Source organism: Haliotis asinina, chromosome 5, assembly GCF_037392515.1.
Source record: "Haliotis asinina isolate JCU_RB_2024 chromosome 5, JCU_Hal_asi_v2, whole genome shotgun sequence".
Classification (NCBI taxonomy): Eukaryota; Metazoa; Mollusca; class Gastropoda; order Lepetellida; family Haliotidae; genus Haliotis; species Haliotis asinina.
Genome location: NC_090284.1, coordinates 62933976 through 62953588, shown reverse-complemented (window position 1 = coordinate 62953588; position 19613 = coordinate 62933976). Strand labels below are relative to the sequence as shown.

Genomic DNA, 19613 nt, shown 5'->3' with positions numbered 1-19613 from the left:
CCATATACGAAGGCACCCTGATACCTTCACAGTGATACAGGTGTTCAGAAAGTGAAAACACAACTGTATTTATAACTGGAATTCCCTGACATCAAGTATGTAGAAGCGAAAGTTGGCCTCAGGAAATGAATTTGTTAGGCTGCCTTCAGTTCATGGAAATGAATGTTTGCTTGCTGTTTAACACTGCACTCAGCAATATTTAAGCTGTATGGCAGCTGTCTGAAAATAATCAAGTGTGGATCAGACAATCCAGTGATCAACAGCATGAACAATGATCTTAGCAACTGGGAACTAACAAATAACTACTAGTATATTAACATGATTGACTGAGTATGGCTTTACACTGATTTTAGCAATAATCCAGCAATACCACGGTAGGGTATGCCATGAATGAACGTCATACACAACCCACCATCCGTATATAAGCAGAAAAGAATCCTGGTGGTTCTTAATGTTTCTTAGCAACATACATAACAGGGGTGACACAAGGAAAAATCTTTGTTAAACATTTTATGTCATTTAGTCTTACTTCTGGAGAAATACATCACAGAAACCAAACGGACAACAGTGTTCAAAATGATGGAGCATTCTGGGATACCAGAGTTCTTTTCCTGAAGACATAATATAAAGTAAAACTTTATTTACATTTGGATTTAACAAGGAAACCTTGACTTTCATGTTTAGTTCTGAACAACAGACAAGAAGATCAAGATTTTGAGAAACAGTCAAGACAACAATATTTAAAGTATTGAATTGTTGCCCTGGTTACTCACATTCAGTTGCAATGGCATGGGCTGTGATCCAGTTGGGTTTGTTAGGATGACTGAAACCCCCCACAGCAGTCTGCGAGTTGCTGTCTACCACGAAATGTGTGTTGAAACCACCCATTTTCACAGACTGCACTCATCCAGCAGGAAACAGATATCTTCTATCTGAAATCAAAGCTCCTCAATAACAACATAACATATTTCATAGTTTCAAAGTATGCTGCACATTTACTTTCTATGTCTTGAAGAGGTGGTATGATACAGAAAATTCATGATACGATTAGATGCACATCATGAAATGCTATCTTTTGTTATTTTCATTAAAAATGTATATTTTGATATCAAGTAACAGTAAATTTTGACATAACCATCAATTTCTAGCAAAACTTAACAATTTTAAGGTCAACGATAGGTATCATGATACAGGAAAAAGTACAGATATATTTATTGATACTACGATATATCGTCACAGCTCTAATGACTTGGCCTTGCTATTAATGTCCTTTGTGGAACATATGTGATATAATGTGAACAGAGGTGGTGGGGTAGCCTGTGGTTAAAGCATTCAACTGTCAGATAGATATTAAGTGAGATGAAATTGTGATATATACTTAAGGGTTGTGGGGTAGCCCCCGGGCTAAAGCGTTCGCTCGTCATGTTGAAGGTATGGGGTCGATTCCACACATGGGTACAATGTGTGAAGCGCATTTTTGGTGTCCCCACCTTGACATTTCTGGAATATTGCAAAAAGTGGCATAAACCTAAGCTCACACTTTCATTCACTTAATATAACCAGTGATACTTAAAATGAGTGTATCCAACTGGGATGGCAATTGTGGATTAAGACTCTTATGGATATACAACTTCTTTCTTGCAGTGGATGTGATGTTTCCGTGTAGATTCTAGAACCGTTATCAAGCAAAGCATCTTTTGCTTTATAATGGTATTAGAATCTACACAAAGAAGTCTTCATCCTCATCAAACCAGCTTCTAAAATGCCACTTAAAGAAGTAAGGTATGGCAAATGTGCAAACATAAACATTTAGTGAGTAAACAATGTTTTACATAGCTTGGAACAACAGATCAGCTTAAACTATGACAAAAGCCCAACATGACAGAGTTCTGAGACAATTACATGTTTGGATGAACACACATGCAGCATATATGGAGCAAGAGAACCCGGGGATTGAGACAATAACCATTCACATACAGTCATCCCTCGCCATAACGCGCGTCATGGGGTCCAAGGATGACCACCCACGTTATTAGACATCCGTGTTATAGTATCTATTACATAATGTGGAACAAAGGCCAAGTAAAATGGTATTTTCCAAGGACATAACAAAACTGCTATTTCATGTGAAATTGTAAGTACTCGTCATAACTCGTCCGATGGCATGTCTTGTCTTTCATAAGTTACAGCTGCTATGTTAGTATGATTCTTATTGAGAAAACCCTGCATGTTTTCAGCATCTCAAACACAATGGATATGTACCATGAACGCTGTCAGTTACCATTGGCACTGAATTTCACTAGTTTATGTTATTTGTTAGAGTGCAACTGCGGATTTGTTGATGAGGTATTTTCGATTTCGTGATGGGGTGTGATAGCAGTTCAATTTTTTATGGGAGCCATGGATTACCCCGCGGTTTAACCGAATCCGTGGTATCACGAAGCGCGTCATTGCGAGGGATGACTGTACCAGGGGCAAAGCTCAACTAGTGGTACCTAAGTTGAATATAAACATTCAATATCTTAAAGGTGCTCTGTGTGCCATTATCTGACAAACATTTTTTTAATTTGGATTTCCAGATGGGTAGTTGTGTCAGTAACAATCAGTTTGTGATAGACATTGAGTGAGTGTGATTTTTTGGTTAGATGCCGTTTTTAGCAATATTCCAGCAATATCAATGCAGGGGACACCAGAAATGGGCATCACATGTTGTACCCCTGTGGGGTGTCTAACCCAGGTCTTTGGCGTGATGAGTGAACGCCTTAACCACTAGGCTACCCGACTGCCTTGATAGAAACTGAATTGCCATTTGAATCAAATTTCAAAGGACTGCAAACTGGTTGGAACTTAGACTTGAATTCCAGTTCAGACCTGTGAACAACTGACCTATTCTCTGCCACCTGGGCAAGGATTGGCTGTTTGACTTAAGGCATGTACTCTTCTTGGCTGGGAAGCAACACATACAGTCAGGACATAGCTGCTAGCCCATGAGACTGTTGTCTACACTAGACGTAACCCACCAACCATCATACACAGGTATTTAAAAAATAATTAAACTGATTTTTATTGTAACATTTCTATATGTATTAGAAGAGAGTGACAATATAAATTAGAGATTTTTTATTTATTTTACTTAACAAAACATTCACGTCTTTGGTATAGTGGATACTGTGTTAGCATGGAGAGCCGAAGATTGGTGCTGCAAACAGCTGGTCATGTATGAGTGATATAATGAATTATAAACTGAAAAGGAAAGACTAGTGCTCAATATTACAGCTAATGTAACCCTTTATTCAAGAAAGTTTAGCTCAGGGTTAAGACACTGTGTTTGAGTGGATACCTGTTAATCACAGTAAGGTAGCACAAGAACTACAGGCATTGGTCTGGTCTGGCCTGGTACAAACAGCTACAATCTCATTCACATTGCTAGTGACATTAAGTCACAAAGCAGTAATCTTGAATGTGAAGTAAACCCCCATTCTACCATGACTTGGTTAATCAAAGTCATTCAGAGGTATAAAATCACATTATGAAACTGTAAAAACTGTGAGAGATGAAGGTGAGGATGAGAGAGATATTGCTTAATGCTGCCTGCTCTAATTTTGGTTTACAGTCTGCCATTGTTATTATTGCCCTGTGTGAAACTGAAACATTGTCTTTGTATAATGCATTAATGCAATTACAGAAACTAAACATTTGATTTATGTACACTATAACATGTGACTTGCAAAATATAAAAATGGCTTTTGTATTGATAGAACAAGTAAATAAGGATCACGACTTCATTTCAAGAGCATGAAGTTTCTTAAGAGTATGAAGTTTTAACATATGTATATTCTTGTATCATTTTCAAACGATACCAGAAGCAGTATCGAAACGTTGTCTTCTTGATTTAAGGACGTTGTCACCCATATATTCTTGTTCTATCTGACTTCCAACGTCTAAAACTGCCACTTGAGGAAATCTTGAGGGTCAAACTTTGGCATAAGGTAATGACAGAAGTGAGTCTTGTGTTGCTAGTTTCTCCAGAGACCATATAATCTATTATATGGTCTCTGGTTTCTCCATTTCACACACAAGCGTCACATTTATTAGTAGTAAATTATGTCTGTCTATCTCCTAAATCCATGCCGAGGTACTCGTAGATAGGGTATATTTCACACGCACATGCAATGTCACGTCTACAGGTATATTTCAAGTCACTTGACTAAATATGTGTATCCTGGCATAAGTGTGCTTTGTGCACCTGATCTGAATAATCTGAATTACAGATGTCTATGAAAATGTCAGGGTTGCGATTTTGTTATGCCAGCTTATATAATATATACTTTTAACATTCTCATATGTGTATGTGATGTGAATATTTTACCTGTTATTTTGAGACTCGTTACTTATCTGTCATGTGCAAATGTCAACTTTGGTCGCAGGAATGTCGTGACTGATATGGCAACGTCCAATGAGATTTAACTTTACACAGATTGACAAGTGCGTGTTTCTCACAATGAATTTGATTGGCTAAATCTGGGACAGACCCACTCAGGGTCTATTTATAACGAGTACTCGGCTGTATTTACAATGAGGATTAGATGACAATTCGGAGAGTTAGACGCGAATCGTTGGTGAGTGTTTCTCGAACATTTCGCTATCGATCAAATATTACATCATACATTGTTAAATATTTTTCTGTTTAATCCTCGGCCATTTAGCCATGTGCTGTAAAGATTTACTGAACACTGAAGACGGCCGACATTACCGGTGCATTCACCATTTGCATGATATACCATCACGTGTCATATAGAAACGTGATCTCACAGGATAGTCTCCTGTCTGTATATGTTCTAAGTATCAGTCGCTTAGCTAATAAATATTTATGCCTATGTTTTTGTAAAGCGTAACAAACAACTCATACGGTTTCACGTACGGTTGAAGTGTCGTAGATCTACGTGCAAATCGTGAATCTTGAAATGGTGGCTGGCCTTGACCTTCGAAAGATAAATTCATTGTGCCTGTGTTCTTTTGAACTTCAAACCTATTCTTTACCTATTTCAATTTCCAGTTGGTGAGAATCCTCACATTTTCAAGTAGATCTCTGTGTGGTTGACTTAATTGTCTAACAAGACTATTTATCATAAATTATTCTCGGTCAAGTGATCCCGATTCGGATGTGTAATTGTAAAATCTTTACAATTTACATCACGCCTCTAGGGACACGGGATGGGGTACACATATCATATGCGACTATGTTCACAGGTACCCGTATTCAGTCACATCACAACACCCATAACCATGATAGCAGTCCAGATTCACACCCTTCAATGTGCAGCTTGTGTTGTATTATTTGTGAGGACAATTGAGTACTAAGGCTGTTGTCATGTTATTTTGTGGATGTCTTTATATACGTATGTTGTTGTCTTGGCAGTCAAAACGTTGTGCAATAAAAAAAAGGGAAGTCCATTTCATTAAATTAGCCATTGAAGTTTCTGAGGGCACCAAGTGTCCAATCTCTTATCATCATTTGCAGTAGATTCTTTGTTACTTGCATTGTTAAATAGCAACGAATTTGAACAGCAACACAAAGTGTTCCTTGTTTATCACCACTGTCTCTTTATCAGGTGATGTACAAAAACTAAAGAGGTTTCGTTTTAGTTTATTGCAAATCCTGGAATAATGAAAAAAGTAAGGTTTTTTTTTTTTTTTCAACTAACATCTGTGTGAATGTCTGTACTTCATTTGACGTTGTTTACTTGATCCTGACCAGTGTGATAGAGATAGATAGAAAGTGATTGTCTGTCATACTGGTGGTGATGATAGTTCCAAACTTTTGTGGTTATCCTGGTCCTGGATATTTATTACTCCACTGTGAACTTTCACTTGCATTCTCACTTTAAGTACCCAGTTGTCTTACAACATGTATGCTACTGTTTCCATTCAGCCAAGTCTAATATTAATTCCTCTTGATGGCCCATATGCCTTGGATTTATCAGTTGGTTGTGCATAGTTGCATCCCTTGGTAAATTCTGAAACTCTGAGTTTGAATCAGTGATCGAAATAATGGACTGCCTGTGGCGGGTAAATTTTGAGTCGGGCTGCCTGGATATTCTCTCCACCAGGAGGTGTTGTGTTATCTTCACGCTTCACACCAAGGGGTGACAGAAAGCTGGTGGAAAAGTGCTAGCACGCCCTTCTGGTGCATCTGAGCACAGACAAGATGAGATGTTCCCCAACCAGTACTGGGCAGGAATCAGGCAACATGGTTCCACCAGGTGTCACCTGTTGGTGTAAAACTTGAAATAACACATTTTTTCACATGATGGTTTCTTAACTACTTTTTCTGTGATCGATTGTAAAATGTCATTTCATTTCCTATAAGGTACTGGCATTTCAGGACCATGTGTCTTGTTTGTTTTGTGTACTTATCCCTATTTCGAGTTACTTAATAATTCATCATTTCCATTTGAACCCAAATGGACTGTAGTTGGTTTGAATTTTAGTTTGCTCTGATTATGTGTCCTGATTTGGCAGCACCCTTGCCATGCTCGTGTGTCCCATCAAAGTGGAAAATGCCTTAAACATGCTTCACTTTGAAATGTCTACACAGAGTAAGGTGATATGCTGTGATATGACCAGGGTACAGTTCAGACCAGCCTTCATGCAGACTCACTCACTGATTTACTTCTCCTTCCATGGGAAACTGGTCATCGAAACAACAAAATGGATTGCATGGTTTTATGTATTGTTCAGTTTATTGCTTGTCATACTGCCCAGATGTCTTGATTTGTTTCTAGTGATATTTATCACTGCAATGTCTGTAGTTCACCTCACAGTCCCTGAACCATATTATTTTGCCCTGTAGCCTGCCCTCCATGCAATGCTAAAGATCTAAATAAAGCATGCCTAGATTTTCCCAGATTCTAAATCTCTGGTCTCCCTTGGGCCCTTTTCCAAATAACAGGGTGTATTTGTTACTGTCAAAATTATATACATTCAGGCACAAAGAATCAGTCTAGGAATACTGCTGAGTGAAGCATTAAACATGTTCACAATTTCATGTGTGGAACAAATGTAGTGTGGGAATTGTCTGTCGTGCTCACCACAAATTTGAATTGTGTTGACAGATCACACACACCTAGTGTTGACTGCTGCCACGATGACAGAGAAGACACAGGAGAAGATTGCGCAGCTGGAATCAGCTATTAAACATGTGAATTCTATCATCAAACACCTCAGCTACAATGCTGGCGAGGTAAAAAATATCAGACTGTTTGATACTTGCTCCTCAAGAATGGTTCCTAATTTGTAGTTTATTAATCAGTATTGTCATCTTTGTATTGAAGCAATGTTTTTGCTCCAACTTGTTTACACATCTATTAGTTAAGCAGGCAATGGGGATATCCAGAATATTTTTGGTTAATTTCTGTCTTAGAAGATTTCTGTTATTGAACATCAAATGAATAGGAATTAAATTTCTTTACAAAGAAACCAGTTTGTCTTTCAACCTACCAACAAAATGTTATGTGTTGGTTTTGTGATGCTAGTTTATAATTGACTGGTAACCAAGCCTGCTCTTGTTCTCCAGATCAAATCCCAGATTCACACGTCTATTAGCCGGCACCTGGAGGCCCTGAGGAACAGGGAGGTATGGCTGCTAAGCCAGGTTGACCTGGTGGTGAGTACCAAGGAGGAGGTCCTTCACCAACAACAGGTCCGACTGAACAAGGCCCTGGGAGTCCTGCAGAGTTCTCTTGGCCTGGCTGATGAAGATGATGGCCTGGACAGTAGACTGATTGAAGCCTTGGATAAGTGAGTGACATTTTCACACATAACTTAACCTCTGAAATCATAATGACATGGGTCTATATGATCTCCATGATTTAGACTTAAGGCATTGGATATGCAAATCATGTGGACAATGTGAAAAATGAAGCCTTATTTGAGAACTGAGAAGTTCTCATCAACAAGGTTTGATAGACAATAAAGCCAAGGGTCTTATTAGTATAACATGTTACTTGGAATGATAATTTTGTGTTCCTTTTGAGACAAAATGATTTTGTTATTACAGACTTGATATCTCTGACCTGAAGCCAGAGGAGAGCCCCTATATCACCTTCCGGGCCGACCAGTCAACTCTGCGAGAAACGATCCTCAACTATGGTCGTGTCGATGCGTCAGGCTTCCCACTACAGAGTGCCTTTGTTGCTCCTGGACACCCTTCCACTTGTCTGCCTCGTCACTTTGAGGAGTACGAGGATGCAGACCACCATGTCTTCTACAAGACTGTGGAGGAGGTCAACCGGGCCAGGACTGCCAGCAGCAATGTAAGTTTTCACATGCAGTCTTTTTGGAAGGAGAGCATGTGACTTGTTTTAAGAGACTTAATTCAAGGGACTTAACTCATGTCAGTGCAAATGTTACTAGCCCAAAGTGTATTAGACCAGACACTAAGAAATGGTGAATTTACTAGATGTAAGGGACATCTGAAACCAGATCGAGCTGGCTAGCTGGTAATTTAGACGGCTCAGGTTGTCTTATTTGTTGCCTCGGCCTTATTTCACACACTGTTCTCATGGCTTGTGCCTTTGTTTGCCGTCAGCATCCAGAGCGGAACTATTAAGTTGCTTAATACTTCTTCTCAAAGGTGTTATACCAATCAGTCAGTGATTTGGGGATATGGAAGGAAACTAAGAAGCATTTTTGTTCATTGCTTAACTGAAGGTATCCATTGGAAGTGAATGAAAGGTTAAGAGGCACAAGACCATGTGCATCAGACCAGGGTTAGAGGTCACATAATGATGACTATTACAGTGAATCATTGGGATGGTGAAGCTGCTATTTTATCTTGCTACGTGATGGAGTGTTTTGTGACTACGTCACATGCACTTCAGCGATTCCCTGTCATGTCTACTGTAGTCATTTGATGATCATGGAAAGTGTAAAAATATTTTTTGTTTTTCTATAGTTTACATTCCTGTGTCTCTTCTTGCCAGATAAGCGTCAACATCCCCAAGTTGTCAAAGCGGCCAGAGGACTGGCTTTGTCGTCCCTCTACGGTGACAACATCATCTACATCTGCGCCAAGGTTCTCCTTTCCATCCCTGAGCCCCAACACGTCTGACTGGCTCCGTCGCAGTGAGACATCCTCTGTAACCCAGGACACCCGTGGTGAGCTGTCTGGTGATGCAAGCATCCAGAACTGGCTCTCTCAGATCAAGCAGTTTACTGACTTGGAGGATGAAGATTTTGAGATCATTGACAGAGACGGTAAGCTTGACCTCTGTGTTGTTGTAGACATTCGGAAAGTTTTGTCTTGAGATTTACAAACACTATGAGAGCTTTTTAGTGCATGTATTTGCTCAGTGAAATTTCATGCTTATACTATGTGACTTCATCGCTGACAGTTACACAGGTTATTGATCTAGTCAATCGTACTTTAAGTCTGATTATTCAGAGATGCCGACCCAACACAAAATACGAGCCTAGGATAGCAGTAAAAATATGCACACAAAAAAAAATTATTAAATTTAATCATCAATAAGCATACATACCATACGCAATAAATTTCAACATTTTATTCAGTATCAAGTGAAATGTGGATACTTAATAGTGAGTTAGATAAGTTCAGTCGTATTAACAAGTCTCTCTTGAATATCTATATTCCAGTATGGCTAAATTACAGTTGGCATTTCTGTTGTGTTCATCACCTAACAGTTAAGTGATGGCAAAGAGGAAAAACCTTATTTTTAACTTACCTTACCATAGGTCTTATGCATATTACCTCAAGCTTCGCTAGAAGAGATCAGACAGTCGTTGATTCGCCATTCCCTAGATGGCTACCTCATGTAATCTACGAATGTAGTCACGGAAGTGACGTGATCTCCCCACTCGCGCAAGCGCGAACAATCCAAAATTCACTTTTACTTCTAGCGTTCGTCTGTTCGGACGTTTTTGGTTCGCTTAGTTTACCTACTTTGTGGTTCAATAAAGTTGTTTCCTCACGGGTAGGTATGGTTTGTATCCCTTAGGTGTGCGTGTTAAGGTAAGTTATCTTTTAACTGCACTTACTTTGCTACCTCGTGTTGTTTTTTCTCTCACTTCGGGGTGGGTTCGCCCGCGTCGTGTGTGAGTGCGGCATGGCGTCCGTGGGGGTATTATATCTTGCTGGTTTTCTCCCTCCATGTGGTTTTCCATGTCGATTAGTATTTTTGCCAGGTTTCACTGCATTTATATGTTTTTTCGTGCCACGTTGCGATGTACGCAGGCAACCCTTTTGGTTGTTTGCCCTTTGCTGTCACGAGCTTACGGGCGTGCCTACTTTATAGTGGGGGTGCGTTGGTGCTGCATTTCTGGTATAGGGGTGTTTTTTCTACCGCCTAGCGTTGGTTTCAACGCATTGTTTTGTTTTGTATGTTGCACTTAACTGTGTATGTCTCGCCAGTTTAGCACCGTCTGCTAGGGGCAGGAATCGGCGAATTTCCCCACCCTTGGTGCCCGGATTGTGCGTCTCTGGCCTGCTCTTTTGACGGACGCTGCCAGTGCTGCGAGGCGTTGTTGGTTGCTGGTTTCAAGGCTTCTTTTGCGGCTAAGAGGAAGCATTTTTCACAACGGAAGAGAAGGTTGTCGTCTCCAGCGTCGTCGTTGGGATCTCTGCCGGACGACCCTGACTTACAACCGCCTTCAGCGCCTGTGCCGACGCCTGGGATGGGGCGTTCGTCCATGACGCCTGTACGTTTGTCCCCGGAACCACCTCGCTCGGATTCCATCGTGGATCTTGATTCGTCCGGAGGCTTGTCTCATCCGGAGGTCCAGAGGTTCCTGCGCTCCCTCCTCACGCCCGGTGCTGCTGCGATGCCAGCGTCTGTCTCGACACCAGCGCCTGTGCTTACGCCAGCACCTATGTCTGCGCCAGCGCCTAAGCCTACGCCGGCGCTTACGCCAGCGCCTGTGCCTGCGCCAGCGCTTACGCCAGCGCCTATGCCTGCGCCAGTACCTATGCCTACGCCAGCGTCTATGTCTACGTCAGCGCCTGTCCCGACACCTGCGTCTTACCGTATACCCAGGGTGTTACATACGTTGTCCAGGGAAGAGGTTTTGCAACGACAGTTGGATGAAGCGCGCGCTCGGCGCTTGGAGGCAGAGAGCTCTCGGCGCAGATCGCGCTCCAGGTTCCCTGGGAGTCGGTGATCCTGTACCCTCCACAGTAGTCTTTGTCGGAGTTCTCGGTCCCCGCGACGCCCTTTGAATGTGGACTCTCGCTTTACTACCAGGTGAAGATGTTACTTGCTCTCCCAGTCCATATCACCTCGACGTTCCTCTAGAACTCGGCGTTTGCGGTCACCGGAACCACCTTGGATCCCGTCCAAGGAATCTACTGTTCATGCATCGACTCCGTCTCTTACACTGCGGCGTGATTCGAATTCCATGTCCTGGGAGGTTTTTGCCCGGACTTCGACGAGGAAGTAGGAGGCGACGGAGATGGTGATGGCACTTGACTACCCTTATCAGTCGTCTTCGAGTGGATTGCTGACAGGTTACCGGACTGCCCTTCGCCTTCGGCTGATTCCAGCAACCCTGCAGCAATTCATTTATCACCGGAACTACTCATCCCGCCTCATCCTATGTGGCGGACGCCATGGTTGTATTACATGCGGTCTATGCGAAATTGTCAACTAATCCGAATTTCTAAGCGTGTAAGTCGAGGAAGTCAGATTACAAGATGGACAGCCTGGTTTTCGCGGGCAGCGTGGCTGTCTTGGTTGTATCTCTGTAGCGGTTATTGGGCTCCTCGCGGCTCTCTCATAGAGTGCAGGATTCTAAGCAGGTGACCATTGAGACTGAACTCAAGCGGATGCTTAAGCCGTTGTCTGCGCTGGCGTCAGCTACCTCGGCGGCGGCGATGGACTTGTCTGAAGACAACGCCTCGAGGATCGATCACCGTACCAAATATTCCTACGCCGGTAGGTGGGAGGGACTGGTCGCATCCCCGTAGATCCTTACGTTACAATTTGTCTACATATACTTCAAGCGGAGAAAGTTTTCTTTCACGTGCTTTACTCATTTCGTCACGAAGATTTTTCGAGACAACAACAAAGTGACACGCCTAACTACACCTCTTATTACAAGAGAGTACGGCATTTATCTTCGGGGAAAATTCCAACACATCTATCTGAAAAACAATTTGTCTACGTCAGTTTCAAGCGGCGGAAGGGTTTTCGCGCGCTTTACTCATTTGGACACGTGCTCGCAAACAGCATGGTTACGGTCAAGCCTATAGGCTAGCAGGGTATCACCGTTTACAAGATTTCATGATGATCAGTTACCTGCTACACCGATGACGTCACGTCTACATTTTGATTGGTGCCCGAGAGACAACACCCTGCAAAGGATCCCAGGGTCGTTACATCTACAATTTGATTGGTCATCGAGGGACAACGCCCTGCGCAGAATGTGTTGTTATGATTCTAGTGTAAGGAAGTTGTCTGCAGTGACTTACAGTCATTTTACAATGGAAAGATGTCGTTTACACTCTAGACTAGCAGTCTACAGCGGCATTGGATTTCTCTAGTCGGCATAGAAATCCTCTAACAGTAGTCTCAACGCTGCTTATCAGGAGGCGTGCAGCGATGTATGGCAGTTTCTGATCGGACAGACGGCCAGTTATAAGTAGACTTCTTGAAATGTCAACACATTCATAATGTACAGCGTGGTTGTTCTGAAGTCGAAGAATGACGCATTTTTATGGCATACAAGCTTATCTTGAGAGAGTTGTACTTCATTATCAGGCTGTTAAGTCAGCTTCAACTAACTCCGCGGGATTTGATTCATCACATCGCCGTCTCAGGTTCGGGGGTCGAAGTTCAAGGCGATGTTAAAAGCAAGCTGTACTCTGTCCGTTATCACTATGTCAGTGATAATGTCTACTCGATTTGCTCACGTCACCTTAGGATATGATCAGACGTAGACGTCTACTCTTACGTCTATGACAGCGTTTTCTTGATCATGATTTCAAGACAGGTTTACGACATTGGACGTCTTGACTCCCCACCAGTGGTAGACTCGCTGGTCAATGTTTGGAACTTGGATATTAGAGCCGTCATTCAACAACCATCTTTAGGTTGACACGTCTCTACCAGGATTGAGTGCCTATCTAGTCAAGGAGGTTGCAGCAGGATTCTGGGGGAGTGGAGCTCTATCTCTTCACATCACCCAGTTGAAGATAAAAGCGGTGATGCATGTCTATTGTTGGTTGACAGCACCGAGAGACAAGCTACTGATGATCCATACGGTCAACTCAATAGTAGCCCTCTAGGTAACAAGGGTCAAGGAGGCCTCGACCTCTACTACACTTGTCGTTTCTACCCTTCGACGTGGTCGAGTCTGATCCTCCAAATAAAAGTATCTCACATACCAGGAGCCTGCATCTTCATGGCAGACGCCTTATCTTGCCCCCTACGTCTATCTCCAACAAAGAATATGTTGTGTCGAGAGACGTTTCAAATAATCGGCTTCCAGAGTGGGACCAATTGTTGTACCATCCTCACAATTGGACACTGCACCTGGATCCGTCACGGTTTCATCTTTGCGCCTGGACCATCTGTGATAGTCTTGAGGGCCAAGGGGTACTCATCTCAAGTGGCGAAATTAATCACCCTGGAACACAGGGTTTCCACTCAGTCACTTTATGGACCTGCAGGCGTGGGCGATCGACACGATCCTGCGAATGCTTTTGGTCGCACCTTGGTGGCCAGCCAGGCCATGGTTCCTCGCCAGCAGAGAGTCATACCAGCTCCCAGATTAGTTACGTCTGCTTCGACATCCGCACAGTCGGCAGCTGCATCCGGACCCACTGAGATTTCATCTTCACAGTTGGGTCATCTGCAGAAGGCAATAAGAGTTAAGGGCTACTCCTCGTGCGCGGCAAGCGTCCTAGCTTTGTACGCATCGAATGTCCACTAGGTCCTTATATGACGACAAGTGGCGCTCATTTGAGAGTTTTTGCGCTCAAAGATCACAAGACCCTATGACAGCTTCTCCACAGTATTTAGCGAACTTCCTCCTGTTCCTGCATAATTGCAAGCATCTTAGAGGCAGTACCTTGGGGACTTATCTGTCGGCTTTGAACTCTATTCGATTAAAGCAGATAAACAGATTTCCAAGGTACCAGATCCTATTGCGCTACTCTAGGCCTGCAAATTGGAGGACCGGAAAGTTAAGCTTCGTCCTCCAGTTTGGGACCTCAACATCGTCCTACAACATCTTAGAGGACCTCCGTATAAGCCTTTAGAGGAAGCCTCCTTCATGTATTTGGGACGGTCTTCATTCTAGCGTTAGCTACCGCAGATAGAGCTAGTGAAATTCATGCCCTGGACGTCACGCAGGTTCGCTTGGATCAGTCGAGGCATGGACCAGCCCACTTGGGTCTCCTGTGAGATTTTGTGGCCAGGAATCAGCTCCCTGGACAGCCAGACAGGCTGTTCTCCATTCCTCTGTCATCTGCAGTCTTGGGACAACATGACTTGGAGGAGGAGCTGCTGTGTCTCGTTAGAGCCCTCAGATGTTACATCCGGAAGTTGGCTTCTAAGAGACGTTCCCCTAAAAGACTGTTCATCCCGCTTTCGACTACCTGCAAAGGGGAGGTGAACAGGAACACAGTCACCTTATGGCTTCGATCTATGATCCTGGCGGCTTTTGATGCCAAGCGTCTACCTCATCCAGTGGCGAACAACCCACACGAGATCAGAGCGTTGGCGTCTACCATGGCCCTCCATAGAAATTGCACAGTGCCACAAACTATGGAAGGCTGCTTTTGGAAGTCGTCGTCTACTGCCTTCGTTTCCCACTACCTGAGGGACTTGGCAGTTGAGGACATGGAGGGGGAGCTGCTGTGTCTCGTTAGAGCCCTCAGATGTTGCATCCGGAAGTTGGCTTCTAAGAGACGTTCCCCTAAAAGACTGTTCATCCCGCTTTCGACTACCTGCAAGGGGAGGTGAACAGGAACACAGTCGCCTTATGGCTTCGATCTACGATCCTGGCGGCTTTTGATGCCAAGCGTCTACCTCATCCGGTGGCGGACAACCCACACGAGATCAGAGCGTTGGCATCTACCATGGCCCTCCATAGAAATTGCACAGTGCCACAAACTATGGAAGGCTGCTTTTGGAAGTCGTCGTCTACTGCCTTCGCTTCCCACTTCCTGAGGGACTTGGCAGTTGAGGACATGGAGGGACTACAGTCTTTCAGTCCGTTGGTGGTTGCCCAGCAACTTACCCGGATGTCCGCCCATTAGGTAATAACACTGTTACTTACCGTTGGTCTTAAGATTAACCTCACCCTCAGGGTGCGTCGGTTTTTCTTTGGAGTTCCCTTGGGTTACTCTTTGTCCTGCTTCCAGGTTTGTCCTGTGACTGTTGGCATTGGTCTCCCAGGTTCTCCTAATGCATGTGCACTGGTTGCTGAGGGATGGTCCTCCGGAGTCCACACCACCATCCATCTGTCGAAGCCATATGCATAAGACCTATGGTAAGGTAAGTTAAAAATTTATTAAAATCTAAATATTTTAGATATTTAAATACTTACCTTACCATAGGGCGGTGACTCCCTCCCAACGCTGGATGCTCCTCCCCACTCTGGACTCTTCGGACCTTCCTGTTGCCAGTAAAAGTGAATTTTGGATTGTTCGCGCTTGCGCGAGTGGGGAGATCACGTCACTTCCGTGACTACATTCGTAGATTACATGAGGTAGCCATCTAGGGAATGGCGAATCAACGACTGTCTGATCTCTTCTAGCGAAGCTTGAGGTAATATGCATAAGACCTATGGTAAGGTAAGTATTTAAATATCTAAAATATTTAGATTTTAATAAGATTGTGAAAGGCATATATTTGAACAATCAGAATTTTGTTGTTTTAGTAAACTAACCATTAAATTTGTCAAACTTTCATGAAAAAAACAGGCGCTCAGCAACATAGAGAGCTATCTGCATTTATTTATGGTTTCACATGAATATTACTGTAAGCTGTTTATGAATAAATTTTACAACTAGCGTGAATGTAATGACATATACTGATAAAGATTTGTTGTATTTATGTGTACAGAATAATTTGTGAGTAGAACGTTAGTTGAGAGTCAGAATGAATAAAATAAGTAAAATTGGTGATTACATTAAAAGTGTATTTTTTTTGGATTATAATCTATAATCAATCACAAGTCCTCCGATAATCATTAGTGGACTTGGTTTCCGATTCCTATCACTAATGACATGGTTGTTACTGCAGCAGGCAGCTCCCAGAAGTCTGGCCATTCTGTGCTGACCACCTTCCCCGTATTGGAGAAAGCACCCGCATTCAACCCACAGCAGAAACTGACCCTCCCCAGCCCCGTTGAGGCGTGGCTCAAGTCCAGCTCCTTGGGGGTTGGGAAGACCCTGGAGAAGGAAGTACTGGATCTATTCCGGCATATCCCTTCCGACCAGGACTGCTGGCTTATTAGTGACGCTAAGAAGGTGGGTGGTCTTGGCAGAGAGTATGGTATCATGACATTTTTTATGATGGGCTGGGAGGGTAGTCTAGTGGTAAATACGTTCATTTGCCATGCAAATGACCTGGGTTCGATTCCCAACATAGGTATGAAGTGTGAAACCCATTTGTGGTGTCTCCCAGCCATGATATTGGTAAATGTAGTGTGAAATTAAACTAACTCACTCACTCATGCTAAAAGCAGACTTAAAGTATCCTTGCTTTTTGCTGTGTTGCAGCAGTCTGACACGTGCACTGATTGTCTTTGTTCCACCAAGTCTGTGGAGATTGAGAACCTTGGAAACATGCCCTGCAGCAGCCAGTCAATGTTTGAACGCTACTTCCGAGATGTATCCAAGGACACCATACACTGGTTGAAGAAATCCAGCAACGAAGATCAGACGGTCCCGTCTACCATGTGCAAGGCAAATGAGCCCTGTGGTTCTTTCAGCGAATGTTTATCCCAACCCAACTGTGCTTTCAACTTCACAAGATTTGACTTGTCTCCCAAGAAGTGGCTGAATGTTGCCAGTAGCAAGCCCAAGTTATCTCCCCTGCCTGAGATCGAAGGGTTTGCAAGGTACCTGAAATCCTTGGACTCGGAGAAAGAGCAGTGGTTAAAGGGAAGTGGAGGTGAGCTTGAGGAAAATTCAGAAGAGGAGAGGTTCCCCATGTTTGACTGCATCTCGTCCAACCCTGATGATTGGCTTAAAGAAAAACAGCCCGGTCGTAACAAAAACTCCCCATCAATAACTGGTATGAATTTTGAGTTCAAGCATGGAAAAGAAGATCGTAACATGTGGTTGAAGGTGACGGGTACCCAGCCAGCGCTGTCGACCACACCAGTTGGGCCGTGTCCCGTGTGGGATACTGTATACAGTTATGTCAATAAAAAGTCACAGTCTGATTGGTTAATGAAATCTGATAATGAAGATAAGGATAATGGTGATGAAAAAGAGAAAACAGATACATGGCTTCTAACAACACAACCTACGGAGAGCCAGTCTGATATGTTTACTAAGTTCACAGCTGGTCTAGGAGAATGGTTGTTCTCCCAAAAGCTATAGACAGCTCAGTTGTGATATCCCAGAAGCAAATCAATAATTTGTAAATGCTATGTCAGCTATGGAATGAAACTCAATGAATATTTGGAAATGACAATGACGCTTTAAAAGAAATTTACATTATTTGATCCGATTTTTAACAAATATATTTTAACCAAGGACTGTAAAAATGAGACTACTTTTATGCCTCATTTATATATATTTAGCTGATGGCTGAAGAAAGCATTTGTTATATTCTTTAATATTGTGTCAATTGTACAGATCTTTGAAATTGTTGCATTTTATTTATGTTGATTTTATTATGTCTCTTTAGTATTTCATTTAACATGTACACAAATCATTACAAAACTTTAATGTGGAATATGCTAAATAAATACAAATATGAAATAATATTGGACATTTACTGTCAGAGAGATGTAAACATTTTCTGAATTCTTTCAATTTTATGTAACCATGGTACCCGAGGTTCATGTACTCAGTATTCAGAGACTTCTAAGTGTAGAATTGTTGCACAAGACTATCTTGGTCACATGGTACCAAATGACTGTATAAGTTATGGAGGTACTAGCTGTACTAATGTGTGACTTACACTCTACAGTGATCTAGTACTGAATAAATGTTTTACTGTGTTAATGATGTGTTAGTTGGATTGTGGAAAGGTTGTGTGAGCAGGATGACATGTTAGAACACTTGGATTGTGGAAAGGTTGTGTGAGCAGGATGACATGTCAGAGACCTTGGATTGTGGAAAGGCTGTGTGAACAAGATGACATGTCAGAGACCTTAGCAATATAGGTCTCCATGGAATTAATGGGATTCATGAACAGCATGGGGAAATGGAACTACGGTGTTGTTGTGGTCTTAACATAAACAGAATGTTTTTGCAAGAATCAGATCTGTTGCTGGCGGCTGTAGTACAGTGTTTATGGTGTTTGCCTGCAGAACAGGTAAGGGTTTGATTCCTTGCCACTTGACATCAAACAACCATTAGTTACATCTGGTCTCACTATTAACAAAGAAAATATGCTTGTAAGAATTAGTGTTGTAACAAATAATCTTTGCGGCCCAGTTGATATGAGCCTTTGTAAAGGGGAGGTATTAGGGCGTGATTCCTTGATCTTAAATACCTACAGTTCTGAAAAAGAGGCTTAATGGGTAGCCTAGTGGTTGAAGCGTTTGACTGCCGTGCCCACCCAGGTTTGATTCCCCCTCATGGTAAATGAATAAGTACTTTACACTTTGATGGCTATCAGTGATCGACTGTAGGACGTAGATGTATTGTTGTCAGCAATACATGTCTGTGTGGTTATAGCCATCACTGATATGAGCCTTTGTAAAGGGGAGGTATTAGGGCGTGATTCCTTGATCTTAAATACCTACAGTTCTGAAAAAGAGGCTTAATGGGTAGCCTAGTGGTTGAAGCGTTTGACTGCCGTGCCCACCCAGGTTTGATTCCCCCTCATGGTAAATGAATAAGTACTTTACACTTTGATGGCTATCAGTGATCGACTGTAGGACGTAGATGTATTGTTGTCAGCAATACATGTCTGTGTGGTTATAGCCATCACTCGGTAGGAGAGTGCAGGAAGCACGTAACAGAACCTGGGTGTTATATCAGTTTAAAGTATATTGAGAGTAACTGCATATTTTCAAAACATATATCAATTGAAGTGATATATGATTATGATGTAATGATATAACATGGAAGGGATGGGTTTTTCTGGTGGCTTTGTTTGAATGGTAGAGATTAACTGGACACCCCTTTTAGCAATATTCTTTCATTATAACAACAGGGGACACCAGAAATAGGCTCCACATGCTGTCCTCGTGGGGAACCGAACCAGAGTCTTGGCGTAGCCAGTAAACGCTTTCATCACGGTGCTACCCATCGTTATAGATTAACAGTGGCATCTTGTCCGATATTATATTATTGTAGTTGTATGACAAAAAAACCAAACAGTTTTATAAGTAAGACAACCGCCCGTAAATAATCGAGTCTTGACTATTCAGTCCAGATACTGACTTCATGAATGATCTGCTTT

The 19613-nt window shown here is 42.6% G+C and overlaps 2 protein-coding genes across 7 annotated transcripts in view; one reads left to right on the top strand and one right to left on the bottom strand.

Annotated features, from left to right (window-relative positions):
- LOC137285006 (uncharacterized) overlaps nt 1-4482 on the bottom strand; it is a 31068-nt gene extending 26586 nt beyond the window's left edge. Inside the window, exons 1-2 of the mRNA XM_067817122.1 lie at nt 4370-4482; nt 774-932 (exon numbers count right to left, since the gene is read on the bottom strand). Coding sequence (XP_067673223.1) covers nt 774-888 — 115 coding nt within the window. The 5' untranslated portion in view covers nt 889-932; nt 4370-4482. The remainder of the gene's footprint in view (nt 1-773; nt 933-4369) is intronic.
- Nucleotides 4483-4513: 31 nt separating this feature from the next.
- On the top strand, nt 4514-18205 carry LOC137285005 (nuclear receptor coactivator 4-like). 6 transcript variants are annotated; one of them, XM_067817119.1, is made up of 7 exons: nt 4514-4619; nt 7116-7243; nt 7577-7800; nt 8060-8315; nt 8985-9258; nt 16272-16495; nt 16748-18205. In XM_067817119.1, the coding sequence occupies exons 2-7, from the start codon at nt 7148-7150 to the stop codon at nt 17573-17575; spliced, it is 1902 nt and encodes a 633-aa protein (XP_067673220.1). In that variant the 5' UTR covers nt 4514-4619; nt 7116-7147; the 3' UTR covers nt 17576-18205. The 6 variants fall into 6 exon arrangements, with proteins under 6 accessions (XP_067673220.1, XP_067673219.1, XP_067673222.1 ...); XM_067817118.1 differs by having other exon boundaries at nt 4526-4619; nt 16269-16495; XM_067817121.1 differs by having other exon boundaries at nt 4530-4619; nt 16751-18205.
- The last annotated feature ends 1408 nt before the right edge of the window (nt 18206-19613 follow it).